A 14657-nucleotide genomic window follows, 5' to 3' on the forward strand; every position below is an offset into this window, starting at 1 on the left:
ACTTGGAAGCTGACCTTACAATATACATTATTTCACTAATGCATTTGGAAAACGTATCATGCTTTATAGAATTCAGCTGACTCTGAAACAGCTAGTATCTTGGAAGAAATGTGGTCTGAGAAAATAAGTAGAACTTTGGCCTAGCTGATAACACTAGAAAAATACAATCTGTCACAATTAACTATGTGTCTTGGGGAAAACCCACATACCCTCATCTATTCCTAGCCAATGAAAACACCTGGCCAAAGTCTGGAGAAGATTGTCAGTGAATCCAGCAAAAGAATGCTTATTTAATTCTACTCTATTTCATGTATTAACAATAAGCCAGATGACTCTTCTTTTAAATTAGCAATGTCCCTTGCTTGGCATCGCAGCAGAACCATATATCACATAATTAACTCCTAATTTTACAACACCATAAAATATAAAGTCATAGATATAGACAATATATAGACATAGATATATATGGTAATGGGATGGTGTAGACCAGGACAGGTCAAACATGCGGCCCATGGGCTGGATCCAGCCCACAATAGGCCTAGAGATTCCTACTGGACTGTCCTGGAGACAGCGAGGGACCGGCCCATGCCACCTAGCCCACCCGCCCACCCACCCCGTCAGCCACAACGACCAGGCCATGCCCACTCAGCCCGCCAAAGGCAAACAAAATCTTGATACAGCCCACAAGTTTGACACCCCAGGTGTAGGCAGAAGAATGAATTATATGCTAGTAATAGGAACACCCTTGAAATAAAAATGTAGATAAGGAAATGCAGTTTAGGACTAGAGATTACCAGAGGACTGGCACTGGCAGAAGGACAAAATGATGTTGGAGCTCCACATAGCTGAGGTCACAAATTAATCATTTGTGAGCTCAAAGGTTCCATCCTGGAGTGCTCAGCTTTTCCCACACCTTCTTCTGTCAAAGAAAGAAAGGATGGACCATCTCCTCGGGCTCTGTACCTTCTTCCCACTGTTTCTGTCCTCCTTCTCCAACTGTAAGCAACAATATTCTTGAGTCTTGTTTCCCAAGACTAGGAAGAGAGGAAGGTTTTGTGGAAAAAAAAACTCAGAACATGTTGGGATGAACTGGTATATTTGAAAAGGAAGATGCAAGTATGGGCACTAAGTTGATGGCAATAAACCCTTGCTTAGAAATCAATATTCCATTAAAAGCAGAATTTTAAAACCAAATGGTACCAGCGGTAGCAGGCGGTATGGAAGCATTACCAGTGCCTTACTGTGACTTACCTGCACATTATTGAAAGAGGAAGTGTAGCATTTATTTATTCATTTTATATAACCACCCATCTCACATATATGACTCTGAGTGGCTCGCACATTTAAAGACAGCATTGCTTTATATGAGATGGTTTGGAGATTTGAAGAATGATTGAAGGGCTGTTACCCAGTTCACTTCTTGTCAACTGAATAACCAGCACATTGACAAGACCTGGAGCATCTACTACCCTGTAGCATAGAAGTCTAAGATGGGAGTTTATTGCTTTGTGTAGTCAGTATATTATGAGTGTTACAGTTTGCATCTCCCAGCTGATTGGATTTGGATAAGGCAGCTTCTGGGTTAAAAGTTTCATCTGGCATAGATCAAGGTGAACAGGCTGAGATCAAACTAGGCATTGGTTGCATTTGTGGCATACTGGCCACAATGTCCCCAAACTAACCAATACTGTTTTACCTATTAGAAGGGAACCTTATGTACACCATAGGTAGAAAAATGCTGGTAACCTAGTTATCTCTTCTATGTCTTACTAAAAAAATCTGAAGCATGAATGCCTTAATTGACCAAAGCCATGATAGGCAAATGGAAATCCTATCTCTGATGCCTTTTTTCCACCTTATTGGTTGTCTCTCATTCCCTCTGTACTACTTACATTTCCGCTCTTTTGAGTAAAGTTGCGTACCCCAAAGGGAATAATGTGTTGGGTCTGTATACTTGTATGAATTTCGTTGGCAGTTTGTGGCCTTCAGTACCCAGATCCCAAGTTGGATAAAGCTAACATGAACTCTGAATACAATGGAGCCACAGAAGCCCCATGGCTCGTGAACATCTATGGAAATGGCCAGAGATGCCAAGGAGTTATCCTGAGCAGCTTGTGGGTCCTGACAGCAGCCAACTGCTTCTTGTTGATGTGAGTATTGACAGAGTTGGAAGCCATTTTTTTTTCTCCAACTCTGTCCTTAGAATGGGTGACTCTGCTGAAGAAGATAATACTTAACATCTTCCAATCTAATCAGAAGGTCCTGCGGTTGGGGATTACAGAACCAAATCCCTGGGTTGGATTAAAACATGCCATTATGATCCTGAAGATGAAACCCAAATACTCTGGCCACCTAATGAGAAGGAAGGACTCACCGGAGAAGAGCCTAATGCTGGGAACGATTGAGGGCAACAGAAGAAGGGGACGACAGAGAATGAGGTGACTGGAGGGAGTCACTGAAGCAATAGGCATGAGCTAAAATGGACTCCAAAAGATGGTAGAGGCCAGGAAGGCTGGGAGGAATGTTGTCCATGGGGTCACAATCAAAGGTGGTATTCAGCCAGTTCTGACAGGTTCTGGAGAACTGGGAGCAGACATTTTGAGTAGTTCAGAGAGCAGGTAAATACCACCTCTGGTTGGCCCTGCCCCATCTATTCTCTGCCTCCTGAGTCCCAGCTGAGCAGCTGGGTCTTCTTTTGTTGCCCTGCACAGGAGAACGGAGCTGGAAATCAGGTTAGTGGGGTGAAGAGGGAATGGGTACAGTAGCCTTCCCCTGCCATGCCCACCAAGCCAAGCCCACAGAACCAGTAGGGAAAAAAAATGAAATACCACCACTGGTTGCGATGGATCAGACACAACTTCACAATTAACAACAAAAATCTTTGCCTTGCAGGAATCCGAGCCAAGTAGAACTGATCGGGTCTCCTGGGCATGTCTCCACCAAGGCAGTGAGTCGGTTTCTGCTCCATCGGGGCTTCAGTTCCTGGAATACAGCACCCAATAATGACCTGGGTCTCATCTTGCTTGCCCAGCCGGTTGATTTAACAGCAAAAGACATGTGGCCAGCTTGTATTCCTCAGGAAGAAAAACCATATAACACCCAGGAGGAATGCAGGATTTTCGAACGAGGCCAAGAGGGTGAGTTTAGACATGCTCTACCATGCTTTAGGACCCAGGAGACTATTTATTTAGCAAACTGATCTAGGGCTATGGGTCAAAGGTATCAGCATAAAGGTAATGTTGGGTTTTCTTAGCATAGCCTAGCAGACTATAAAATGGATATAGTCTGGCACATCTGTGAGAAATACTATAAAAGCAGAGAAGCTGGTATTACAGCCAGAGTATAGCACACTGAGATAATTAATTAATTTTTACCACCCTTGTGGCTATGGGAATATTTTAAAATATATACTGAGAAGCTGGAGGAGAGCGCAAGCAATTCTTTCAGCATTCAAGAATACGAGATTTCAAAACTTGTTCGCCTATTCTAAATCCACATTCCTGCATATATAGACTGAGACGAAGGAAGCCTCGTGCTGAATGAGCCTCATGCTATGAGTTAGACTAGTTGAGAACCTTCTCTCCTTCTCCACAGGATCAACGAGATGGTTCCTAAAGGAGACAATGGTGGAGGCCTTGAGCATAGCTGACTGTTCCAAGCATTGGCCGAACACTATAGAAGGCAGGAACTTATGCGTGGCAGAAAAAGTTTCTCCCAAACTCACAACTTGCAAGGTAACCCAAACAAATGGATTCCTTTCAGGGGTGGGATTCTACCAGTTCGCACCTATTCGCTAGAACCAGTTGTTAACATTCTAAGCAGTTCGGAGAAGCGGTTGTTAGAAGAAATTACTGGCCTAATCCTGTAAGGAAGGCAGGAAGGAAACATTCTGGTGTTGCTTACAGAAACTGCCTCTCCGTTAACCCTTATTACTTGGCAGGACTAGACTTTCTGTCTCTGGAACCTCTCTGGAGTTTTTTTCCCCCTCCTTTGCTGGTACTTTGCTTGTGTGGAGTGACCATTCAAAGTTACAATGGCATTGAAAAAAGTGCCCTATGACCATTTTTCACACTTACGACTGTTGCAGCATCCCCACAGTCATGAGAGGCCAGGCGAGGAGATGCGTGCCTCGATGTGAGTGATATTGAGTTGGCCATGCCCAGCCAATAACATGACCACCAAACCACGCCCACCATCTAAGCCACGGCCACATAACTGGTTGTTAAAAAATTTGAATCCCACCCGATTCCTTTGGACTGTAAACGGGGGGGAGGGGGGGAGGGGAATGTTTCCTCTTTATTTCCAGCACATTTTACTCCTTTTTGGATTTTCCATTGTTCTATCTTCTAGTCCAGGGTTGTCAAACTCAAGGCCAGCCAACTGGCCCGTGGGGTGCTTAGATCTGGCCCACAGGGCTGCCCTGGAAACAGCAAAGGACTGCTGCACGATGCCTCTGCCAGTGAAAAGGGAACTTGGGAGAGCTGCGCACAGCCCTCCCAGGCTCTGTTTTCGCTGGCAGAGGCCATCGCGGCTGAAAACAGAGCCTCGACAAGTAATGTCAAGCTGGCCACGCCCACCCTGGCCATGCCCCCACATCCCCCTGAGGTTAAACACAAATTTGATGCGGCCCTCAGTGAAACTGAGTTTGACACCCATGTTTTATGGCATAAGGAAACTCATCACTATTATTTCAAAGGGTAAGGGAGGCCATCTTCATATACTTCCAGCACTAGTTTCACTTTTCTAGGTCCAGAGTCATTCTGAATCACTGCATCTATTATCTACGCTTACAGAAGCAGTTGGGATTTGACAAGCAAATAATCCTCTATCTGACATCAGGAGAAACGTACAGAATATAGCAAAAGTTATGCAATGTTGCAGAATACAGAGCCATTACGGCGTTCATTGGCAGAATTCCTTATTTAACTTATTTAAATAACTAATTTGGCCACTCAATTCATTGCCAACAAGTCTGGATGGTGTACAGGAATTAAAACTAACAATAGTTACATCAGTAATCCAAGTAATAAATGTCCAAAGTCTCTGTCACACATTAAGAAAAACCCCAATTTCAACTTTCAGTAGAAAAAAAAACCCCAATGAAAACCAATCAATAGGGAGGTGCTTGCTTAACCTCCCAGCCCAAATGCCTGGAGGGATATTACTCTTAGGAAAGCCTAGCCAAGTTTGGGGCATCCACATCTCAGATATGCAGAATTTCTCAAATATTCCACCAGCAGGGATATTCTAATATTTTATATTTGTAGTATCCAAATTTTAGGATTTGACTCCATGGTCATCTTGATGGTTTGATTCTCATGCCGTCTCCTCTTTTCAGGTGCCAGTAGGCAGTCCTGTGATCTGTCATGATCCATTTACTTGGGAATGGGAGGTGATGGGCCTCGTAAGCCAGAGCTTACACAACTGCACAATCCCTATTCTGGCTTCTCAGCTTTTACCCCATATACAGTGGCTGAAGCAAGTGGGAGCCTTAGAGAATTCTCTCCAGCCAGAAGATAAATTACCTTCAGCAGCTGGACAGCAGCAACCCGTAACATTATTGGGACCAGCTACAGTTCAAACGCCCTCGGCAACTCTCCAAGTGCCTGTAATACTTCCAGCTGCAAAACAAATATTTAAACTGCTATCATCAGAAGCAGCCATAACAGCCTCACTACCTCCAGTGCGAGCAATCACAACAGCTACCCCTAAATTGTCATCAACGGATCTGCCATCACTGGAAGCAACTATGACAGCCACCACTGCATCTCCATTGACCAAACCTCCAACACTGGAAATAATCGCCATAGCTGAAGCAAGCAAGCTACCGTCAATGGAAACAACTACAGACACTGTTATTGAATTGTCATCAACGGATCTGCCATCACTGGAAGCAACTATGGCAGCCACCACTGCATCTCCATCGACCAAACCTCCAACACTGGAAATAATCGCCATAGCTGAAGCAAGCAAGCTACCGTCAGTGAAAACAACTACAGACACTGTTATTGAATTGTCATCAACTGATCTGCCATCACTGGAAGCAACTATGGCAGCCACCGCTGCATCTCCATCGACCAAACCTCCAACACTGGAAATAATCGCCATAGCTGAAGCAAGCAAGCTACCGTCAGTGGAAACAACTACAGCCACTGTTATTGAATTGTCATCAACTGATCTGCCATTACAGAAAGCAACTATGGCAACCACCACTGCATCTCCATTGACCAAACTTCCAACACTGGAAATAATTGCCATAACTGAAGCAATTAAACTAATGTCAATGGAAACAACTACAACCACCATCACTAAATCGCCATCAACCAGTCTGCCATCACTAGGAGCAACCACAGCAGCCACCACTGCATCTCCACCATCCAATCCTCCAGCAGTGGGAACAATCACAACAACTGAAGCACCATCAGTAGAAAAAAACATGACAACAAGGCTCTCATTAAACCAAACTGCAAAGCAACTCAGTGCAGTGTCTTCAACAACTAATATTCCTATTTCTCATTCTTCAAAAGCAGCAAATCCTGCCCAAGGGACTAATAATGTAAATCTTACAACAGCCCATAAATCATCACCTACAACATCTGCATCCTTCTCCTCAGCCACAAAACCACAGCATGGGGCACCAGCAAGTTCTGGACGTTTGCCACAGGAAACATCTTCCATCTCAGTTCAGACTACTACTGCTAAGATGGCATCAACCAATTTTTCCTTCACACCTACACAGCAGTCATCTGTAACTTCCATGACATCAACTCAGTCATCATCTGTTGTCTCTCCCGTGAACAAAAGGAGCTCTGCAACAATGAGAACAACAAAATCCTTTTCTCAAACCCCAAAGCAGCAGAATATAAAACCTCACCTGTCATCACAGGCAACATCTTCAATCACCAGTAAACCATCTGCCAGGGCCACACAAACTTTGGAAGCATCCACTACCAGGGATTCACTCCAAACTTCATTAATTAACAACCATCACCATATAGTAATAACACCACCTACCTACTCGAGGCAGTCTAAAGCTTTGTCATCGCCAGGCACAAGATAGGGCTTCTTCCACAGCTCTACTAGCCACACTTGAAATTTCTGTCTGCTGGTTTTATGGGACTAAGCCACAGGAGAAACCAGGAAGAAGACCTTTCTCTTGGTTCTGCTCTGGCATGCCTTCCCAACACACTAAAGTAATTCCCACCTTGCAAAATGCTTTGAGCAGGTAACTTGAGGACCCAGATATAAATGGCACGAATCAGCAGCCCCCATGCCTAGAAGCAGGATGGCAGTTCGCATGGATCACAAAACTGATGAATAATGTGGCCAAAAACTTCTATATTCTTTTTCCTCTCAAAATCTGGGGCTTCCCTGTGATCAGTCTTTCCTGACTCCAATCTGCCAGCCCTTCGGAGTAGAATAAGGTTAGAGTAAATTGACTCATTCCAGATCATTGACAGAGAATCTGAAATCTGAAGATTGGCTGATTTTTTTTCCCTAATATGTTGTCTTTTCCTCTTGATATGTAGGCTGAAGCCTGGTTTTGTTTAATTTCTTATAATTTATTTCTTTTCAAAATTATTAAAAAGTGTTTAAGCCTTACCTGTTGCATTAAAAAGTAATTCTTGTTCAATTGTACATGCCTCATTATTATTTCAGCTAACAATGATTTTGGACTATTTAACTATTTTTGTCTGATTTCAAAGGAACTAAATCATTTGCCTAGGGATAATGCAAAAATCCTTTTCCAATTTGTTGCATAGTCCCGCTGCTATCAATATGTTAATTATTAATAATTTTACTCAGCAAAATATTAAGCAGTTGATTCTTGCACCCGAGTGACCTCATAAGCTAAGATTGAGTCTCCCTGAACTACTTGGAGTTTACAATTGAACCATAATATCATGGTACCTCACTTTTTTCTCTTGATCATATAATAAAGTTATCCTGGTAACCCTAGTCCAAAGCCAACAACAGAAATTTAAATAGTCTTATAGCATCATTTCTTGTGTAGCTTCCCCTGTTAAATCTCCAATGATTGCACCACAGTGTCTAAGTTCTACAAGGTGACATCCTCTGTGCAGGCAAACCTCCTCCCCTCTGACCACTAGTTAATGTCATCCATGATAGCCAGGTCTGCCCCAAGACTTCCCATCTCAATGTTATTTATTTATTCGATTTCTATAGTCAATACAATCAATGACTCTGGATGGCTTACCATTCAAATTGTGTTTTCTGAGTCTTTATCATATTTTTATGTATATGTATATGTATGTATACATACACACACACACACACACACACACAACCTTGGCTTCCAAAAAATATAGGAAGCACAACAAAACTGCACTATTTTATTTGGGGGCGGGGAATTGTTCCAGGTCAGTAGAGTGACCTTATATTGCTTCATTGCAAAGCCCTGAAAAGGAGGGTTGATAAAGGTTGTTGGTCACTGGCTCAAAGATTAGTCAGTGTCAGTCAGCCATAACAGACCTAATCAGGCAGGCATGGATATCACAGGATCATCCTTCCTCGTCTCATTGGCTGTGGACACCCAGATTGTACTTCGAACAGGTTGTAGAATCTCTTTAGCACTGCTTAGTTAAGCACAATCTGATTTATTAATTTCATCTTTTTTTCTGGAGAAAATGTTACTGAATTTAAAAAAGTTCAAAGGTCACGTGTAGCTTCCCCCATTAAATCTCCAGTGATCCCACCAGAGTTCTACAAAGCTACTTTACACGTGTATATCAAACTATAAAGTGTTTGGAAGAAAAGGTCAATTTGAACATATAGTATAACATATAATAGTCTAAGAGGCCTGATCTAAGAGATCTATGTGTGTGGTTGTGCACACACATACACATACACTTTTATATTCATGAGGCCCTGTCTTCAATTTCAATCATAATATTAAATTAATACAGTATAAAAATAACATAGAAATTAATCAACAACCCAAAATAAAATTACCAAAAACTAGGGGGACAGAGAACATTTATTACAAGAGATCATATGTGGAGTCTCATTTCATGGATTTTTTTTTTAAATAAGACCCCTCTGGAATATCTTCTAGGAATATCTCCAAATACCAACTATTTGATGGGTGATCCTGGTGATCAAAAATGTTAAAAGTTTGGAGGAAAAGAGCTGAAATGAACAAGCAGTTGCGGGCTTTCCTTATATGACATAAATCACCATATAAAGTCTACAATCTAGACTACAGGGGTTAGGAATAACTTTCTAAAACGATGTTGTGAAAACCAATTTTCCCATCAACATTTTGAAGAATACTTCTGTTGTTAATGCTTCATTACTCTCATTAAGCGCAGGTATAAGCTGGGACATGTACCCTTCATTGCTGCATTCACTGATGGTAATTGCTGCTATTATCTGAACAGGTAAACATTGCTCATCTCGGAGCTTTGGCTAAGGCAACAGGGCTGTTTCTCTTTGCTGAAAGGGTCCCTTCCTGCTTCCTTCATGCTGGAGGAACAACAAACAGGCTGAGAAGAAAGAAAAGCATGAGTTGGACTGCAGGGCTCTCCAACCTTGGCAACCTTTAAGACTTGTGGACTTCAACTCCCAGAATTCCTCAGCCAGCTTTGCTGGCTTGGGAGTTGAAGTCCACAAGTCTTAAAGGTTGCCAAGGTTGGAGACTCCTGAGTTGGAGGAACTACTCCCAGCGTCTGCTGAATAGTTAGAAACTGTCATAACAAATTGTACTGAAAGGTTGGCAGCTGATGGCCATCCTGGATGCCATTTAGGGTTATTTTTTTTTCAAGAGGACTGTTAAAAAGTGAAGGATAGAAAGGGGAGAGATCAGAGAAGGAAGACATGAAAAAAAGAGACAAATCTGCAGACCTGGTAGGGAGAGGGAAAGGAATACCTGACATTCCACTGAAAGACCCCTAAGGCTGCAACGCTTTCTCTGTAATTTATCTTCCCTCCCTTCTGAACTGCTCCGTCTTCTCCACACCTTGGCCACTTCTAGTTCAGTTCTGTGCTTTTGGTGACACTTCCAGCTTATCTCTCCTTTCTCATTTTTTGTTAAAGAAGCCAAAGCACACCAGTTTCTGGGGGGTGGGGGTGTTGTTTGACTATTAGGTCTAAAGTGTGCAGCACTCCAACTCAGGAGTCCTGGTCCTAAGGCTTAGACTTGGCTAACCCCACCAAATGCACTGCAGTTGGGGTTGGCATCTTTTCTGTGACTGAAGCCTACAGCAAGAGATTTAGGGGGTCCTGGACAAAAAAATGTTGTGGGAGAGCCTTTTTTTCCCACCCTGTTGTAGAAGAAGTACAGGAAGTCCTCAACTTACAACCATTTGTTTAATAGCCATTCCAAGTTACACTGGTACTGGAAACAATGGCTTATGCCTGAATGTCTATGGAGATTCTCAGTCATCCAGGTCCTGGTTGTCCCAAAGGTGCTTTTTAGAAAGTCCAATTACCATGGTCACATGATCAAAATTTGGATGTTTGCCAACCTATTTGCATGTATTTATGAAGGTTGCAGTGTCCAGGAGTCAGGTGATCCCCTTTTGCAACCTCCTGACAAACAAAGTCAACGGGGAAGCCAGATTCATTTAACAACCGTGTTACCAGGGGTGGGATTCTACCTGGTTGGACCGGTTCTATAGAACCGGTTGTTACAATTCTGTGCAGTTCAGAGAACCAGCAAATTGTGCCACTGGCTAGCCACTCCCCTCCCCACCTAAACACTCCTTTCTTGGCATGCGTGCCATCCAACTTGCCTGGGTTGTGCCTTCACCTAATTTTTGGTAAGTTGCTATTTTTCCTTTTTTCCCCTGCCAACCATCAGCTGTTCAGACTATCAGCTGTTCTGGGAGATTTAGATTAGCCAGAAAGCAGGAAATCATTGGATTTCTTGCTTTCTAATTAATCTAAAAGCAGAGCTGAACCGTCCTTAGGACTGAAGCTTCTATTTTTCAGTGCGGACTCAGGTAGCAGATTGCAGACTGGTAGATCTCGAAGTGAATCTGTGATTCTGGGAGCGACTCAATCTGCCTACCTGCTTTGCCTCATTTTGGGTTAAAGTTGCTCTTTTTTCATAAAAACCAGCTGTTAAGAAATTTGAATCCCACCCCTGTGTGTTACTAACAACTGCAGTGATTCACTGAACAACTGTCACAAGAAAAATTGTAAAATGGGGGCATTTAACGACTTAGCAATGTTTGGGCTCAACTGTGGTCGTAAGTCAAGGACTTACGTGTGATGGCTTTCCTTTGTTCTGCTTGCTTTCAGGACTTACATTAAGGTTTTTTTTAGTATCCTGCATCAGAATAGTCCTGCATCAAAATAGTAGGAAACTGAGAATCAGTTTTAAGCAAGTATAATCCAGAGAGATTCATCTAGAATCTGATGTCCTCCCTTGAGACTTTAAATTACTTAGCGAGGCAGATGGGGGAAAACAGGTTCTCTAGAATATTTGGTCAATATCAACTGTTTTTGATTTCCTGACTTTTTTGTCCCCCGGTTTTGGTATGTGAAAAAGACCTTGATAAGGGCATGGAACAGTTAGCCCAGAGGCCTCCAAACTTGGCAACTTTAAGACTTGTGGACTTCAATCCCAGGATTCTGGGAGTTCAAGTCCACAAGTCTTAAAGTTGCCAAGTTTGGGGACCTCTGCTGTTAGCCTTTCATGCAATGAAGAAGCCAAAGCAATCTCTCTCTGCCTAAATCAGGTATCCTGCAAAGCTACCTCTTATCAGGAAACAATTGACAGGTAAACAAGCAAATGTTTCCTTCCTAGGGAATTTTCCCTCCAAGGAGATTGGGAGACATCTCCTGGTTCTAGGAATGTGATCCGGATCCTATGTTCTCTTGTGGTGGGGGGATATGGGTCCCCCATGCCTGGTTTATTTTCACGTCCCATCTGCTTCTTCCCTGTTTGCGCTCCACAGCATGTTGCTAAGCACTCGGATCCCCAAGGAATGTTTTCCACGGGCACCTGCTGGCAGTGGGGATAATCACAGCCCCATCCCTTAAATCAGGAGTTCACTGCTCTCTCCTCCCCACCACTGTTGCCTCTTTCCCCTCCCCCTTGTAGGGGTTTGGGGGACCCTGGAGCCGTGGGAACTCTTCCTGCTGTGGGTGGCATGCAAACGGGATAGCAAGCGGGAGACAGGGCTAGCTTTTGCTTAGAAAGTGATTCCTAACAATAAGACCATAGGATGAAAAGAAGCATTTGCACTAGCCTGGGAAATGCGGGCAAGAGGCAGAGGGGGAGGAGGACAGCTACTCAGAAAGTGGAGGGCAAAGAGATTTTCCCACTGTGCACTGCTACTTTTTTGTTTCCAGCAGGAACTTTGTACTTGAGAGTTCCCATCAGTCTGTGCATTTCCCACGTGTTCAGATTCGGGGGAGTATGGTGGGATATTTAATCATGCAAGCTTTCTTCAGTAAGAAAAAAAATGGGAGATTAGGAAGAGTGGGGTGACAATGGCCGTTCAAAAAGCCACGCACACACTGGACAGGAAATCAATCCAGATATAAAACGCACAGATTTATTTTCAGTTTGTACAATATAACTTTTTAACATGCTGTTTTTAAAAAGTGAACACAAAAAGGATGTTGGCTTTCTATACTTACAAATAAAAGTTTCAGAGGACAGCTTGCACTGACTCTTCTTAGGAAAAGTGCATATAAAGAAATTTTAAAAACTACTTAAACTACTACAGATTTATTTACTTCTTCCTAACAGGATTTCTGATGAAGACTTTTTCCCAGACTGATTGAAAATACTGGTGTTGAATTTAAAGCTTTTTGGTTACCTGAGCCATTGTATTTTAATTCCCAGAATTGAGTCTCTCCAGTTCAGTGCAATATGTATCATTCTGCCCAGCTGTTTCCCAGTTATCAGGTACAGAGTGGTCTTTTCCATCACTTATTGCATCATTTTAACTAGTGACAGAATCAGGGACCATCTGTATGCACACATACCCTAAGTTTTCAGTTGTGATTGCTCCCCATGCAATGTCTTTTTAATTCAGCCACCAAAACAACCTTCAATTTTCCTTAAGCTCCAGGGAAAAAGCTCTTGCTGGTTGACTATTTCTTATCCTAATTGGGCATTTTAACACCCCTCAGTTAACATTACTTTCCCCAAACAAGTACCCTCAAGGTCAGTGTTTTTCAAACTTGACTTAAGATGCATAGTCTCCAAGTGCCAGAATTCCCCAGTCAGCAAGCTGGCTGGAAAATTCTGAGAATTGGAATTTATACATCTTACAGTTGCCAAGTTTACAAAACACTGCTCTTCAGCCTGTGTTAGCCTTCTGCTCCTTTGTATCTGCAGGATACTTTAACTAAACATCCATGAATCAGGACCTTCCCATTTTGTTCAGCTTAACTCTTCAGGAAAAGGAGTATCAAATTAGTTGGGTTGTTTTGATCAACTGGATCATCTCTGGTTTCCTCTTAATCCTTGCAGCAAGATGAACAGCAAACAAATTTAATAGCAACAACAACAAGAACAACAATAATAATAAATAAGTTTGGATAATAGGCATGACAGTAAGCTAAAAACAGCAGAATAGACAAGAAAGAACCAGAGAAGGTAACAAAATACAAAGACATTCAAATGGAAATAGAATTATTGTTGCAAAAGAAAACAAAGATAGTACCAATAGTAACAGATGCCTTAGGTGTAAAGCAATCCCAAAACAGCTGGAGCACTACTTGAACAGCAGCATTGACAAATTCACCATCGATCAATTGCAAAAGGCAGTTTTACTCGGAACAGCTTACATTCTGTGACAATACCTCTAATACCATCAAGCATCCAAATTGGCCTATTCTAGGCTCTTGGGAAGGACCGGATAGGAGGACAAAAGTGCCAAATCCAGTCTGAACATCTGACTGACTATGCAATGAAGCATAAATAAAACCCCTCAGATCAGTCCAGAAGGCTCTTATCCATTGTCGTTTTCAGGAAATCAACCTCAGCTGTATTTTCTGGAAAATATTAGTTTGGAATGTGGTACATTTCAAATACACTTTTTGCAGATAAATTAATGAAATAAAATGGGTAATTTACTGTCATCCCTTTGGATCTTTCACAGACAGATGCCCTAGTTAGATGCTCTCTCTTCAGCTTCCATGAAACATACTTTCTTCTATTTATCTTTTCTATATCTAATTGTTCTCTTTGTGTTGGAGTGTGTCTGTGCTGCTATGTTGGCAGTTCTTTCTTTAGCATTACAATTAATTAATCCCTCTGGCCAAAAGTTTAAGGAAGAGCCTCACTAGACCAGACTGGAAGCCTGGGCTTCCCTTGATATGTAAGCAGGATATAATCCCAACTCCAGGAAGCAAATTCCAAGCAGGAAAACAAAGAATTTTATTTTGTCCTTCTTAAGGGTATATATAAAACCTCTGAAGGAGCAGCAGAGGCTTTTGAGCAATAACTAACAAACTATAGGTTGGAAGTTTCAGATGCAGCTCTGGCCCTGTCTGAACTGAGTTAGGAAGCCATTCCTACCTTTATAACGGAGCAAGCTATTGCTGCTGCATTTGAGGATCCGTGTGGCTAGCCCGTTTGGCTGAGGGAGAGCAAAGCCTGAGGCAGGCAGGGCAGGCTTCGGCCTAGTTTTCTAGCCTGAAACAGTTCAGACCGAGGCTCTCTAAAATCACAG

General features: G+C 42.5%; 1 protein-coding gene across 1 annotated transcript; it reads left to right on the forward strand.

Moving 5' to 3' along the window:
• The first annotated feature begins 771 nt into the window (after positions 1-771).
• On the forward strand, positions 772-7633 carry LOC113443414 (uncharacterized). Its single transcript, XM_026711616.2, has 4 exons — positions 772-2150; positions 2893-3137; positions 3595-3734; positions 5339-7633. Exons 1-4 carry the CDS (start codon positions 2020-2022, stop codon positions 7058-7060), a joined length of 2238 nt encoding a protein of 745 aa, XP_026567401.2. The 5' UTR covers positions 772-2019; the 3' UTR covers positions 7061-7633.
• Positions 7634-14657: the final 7024 nt, after the last annotated feature.

This window comes from Pseudonaja textilis, chromosome 2 (genome assembly GCF_049901715.1).
Source record: "Pseudonaja textilis isolate UNSWEBS1 chromosome 2, rPseTex1.2, whole genome shotgun sequence".
In the NCBI taxonomy this organism is placed as follows: domain Eukaryota; kingdom Metazoa; phylum Chordata; class Lepidosauria; order Squamata; family Elapidae; genus Pseudonaja; species Pseudonaja textilis.

Coding starts and splice junctions, on each gene's coding strand:
- LOC113443414 (XM_026711616.2), top strand. CDS start 2,020: ATGAACTCTGAATACAATGGAGCCACAGAAGCCCCATGGCTCGTGAAC. Junction 2,151..2,892: donor GCCAACTGCTTCTTGTTGAT/GTGAGTATTGAC, acceptor TTTGCCTTGCAG/GAATCCGAGCCAAGTAGAAC. Junction 3,735..5,338: donor CCAAACTCACAACTTGCAAG/GTAACCCAAACA, acceptor TCCTCTTTTCAG/GTGCCAGTAGGCAGTCCTGT.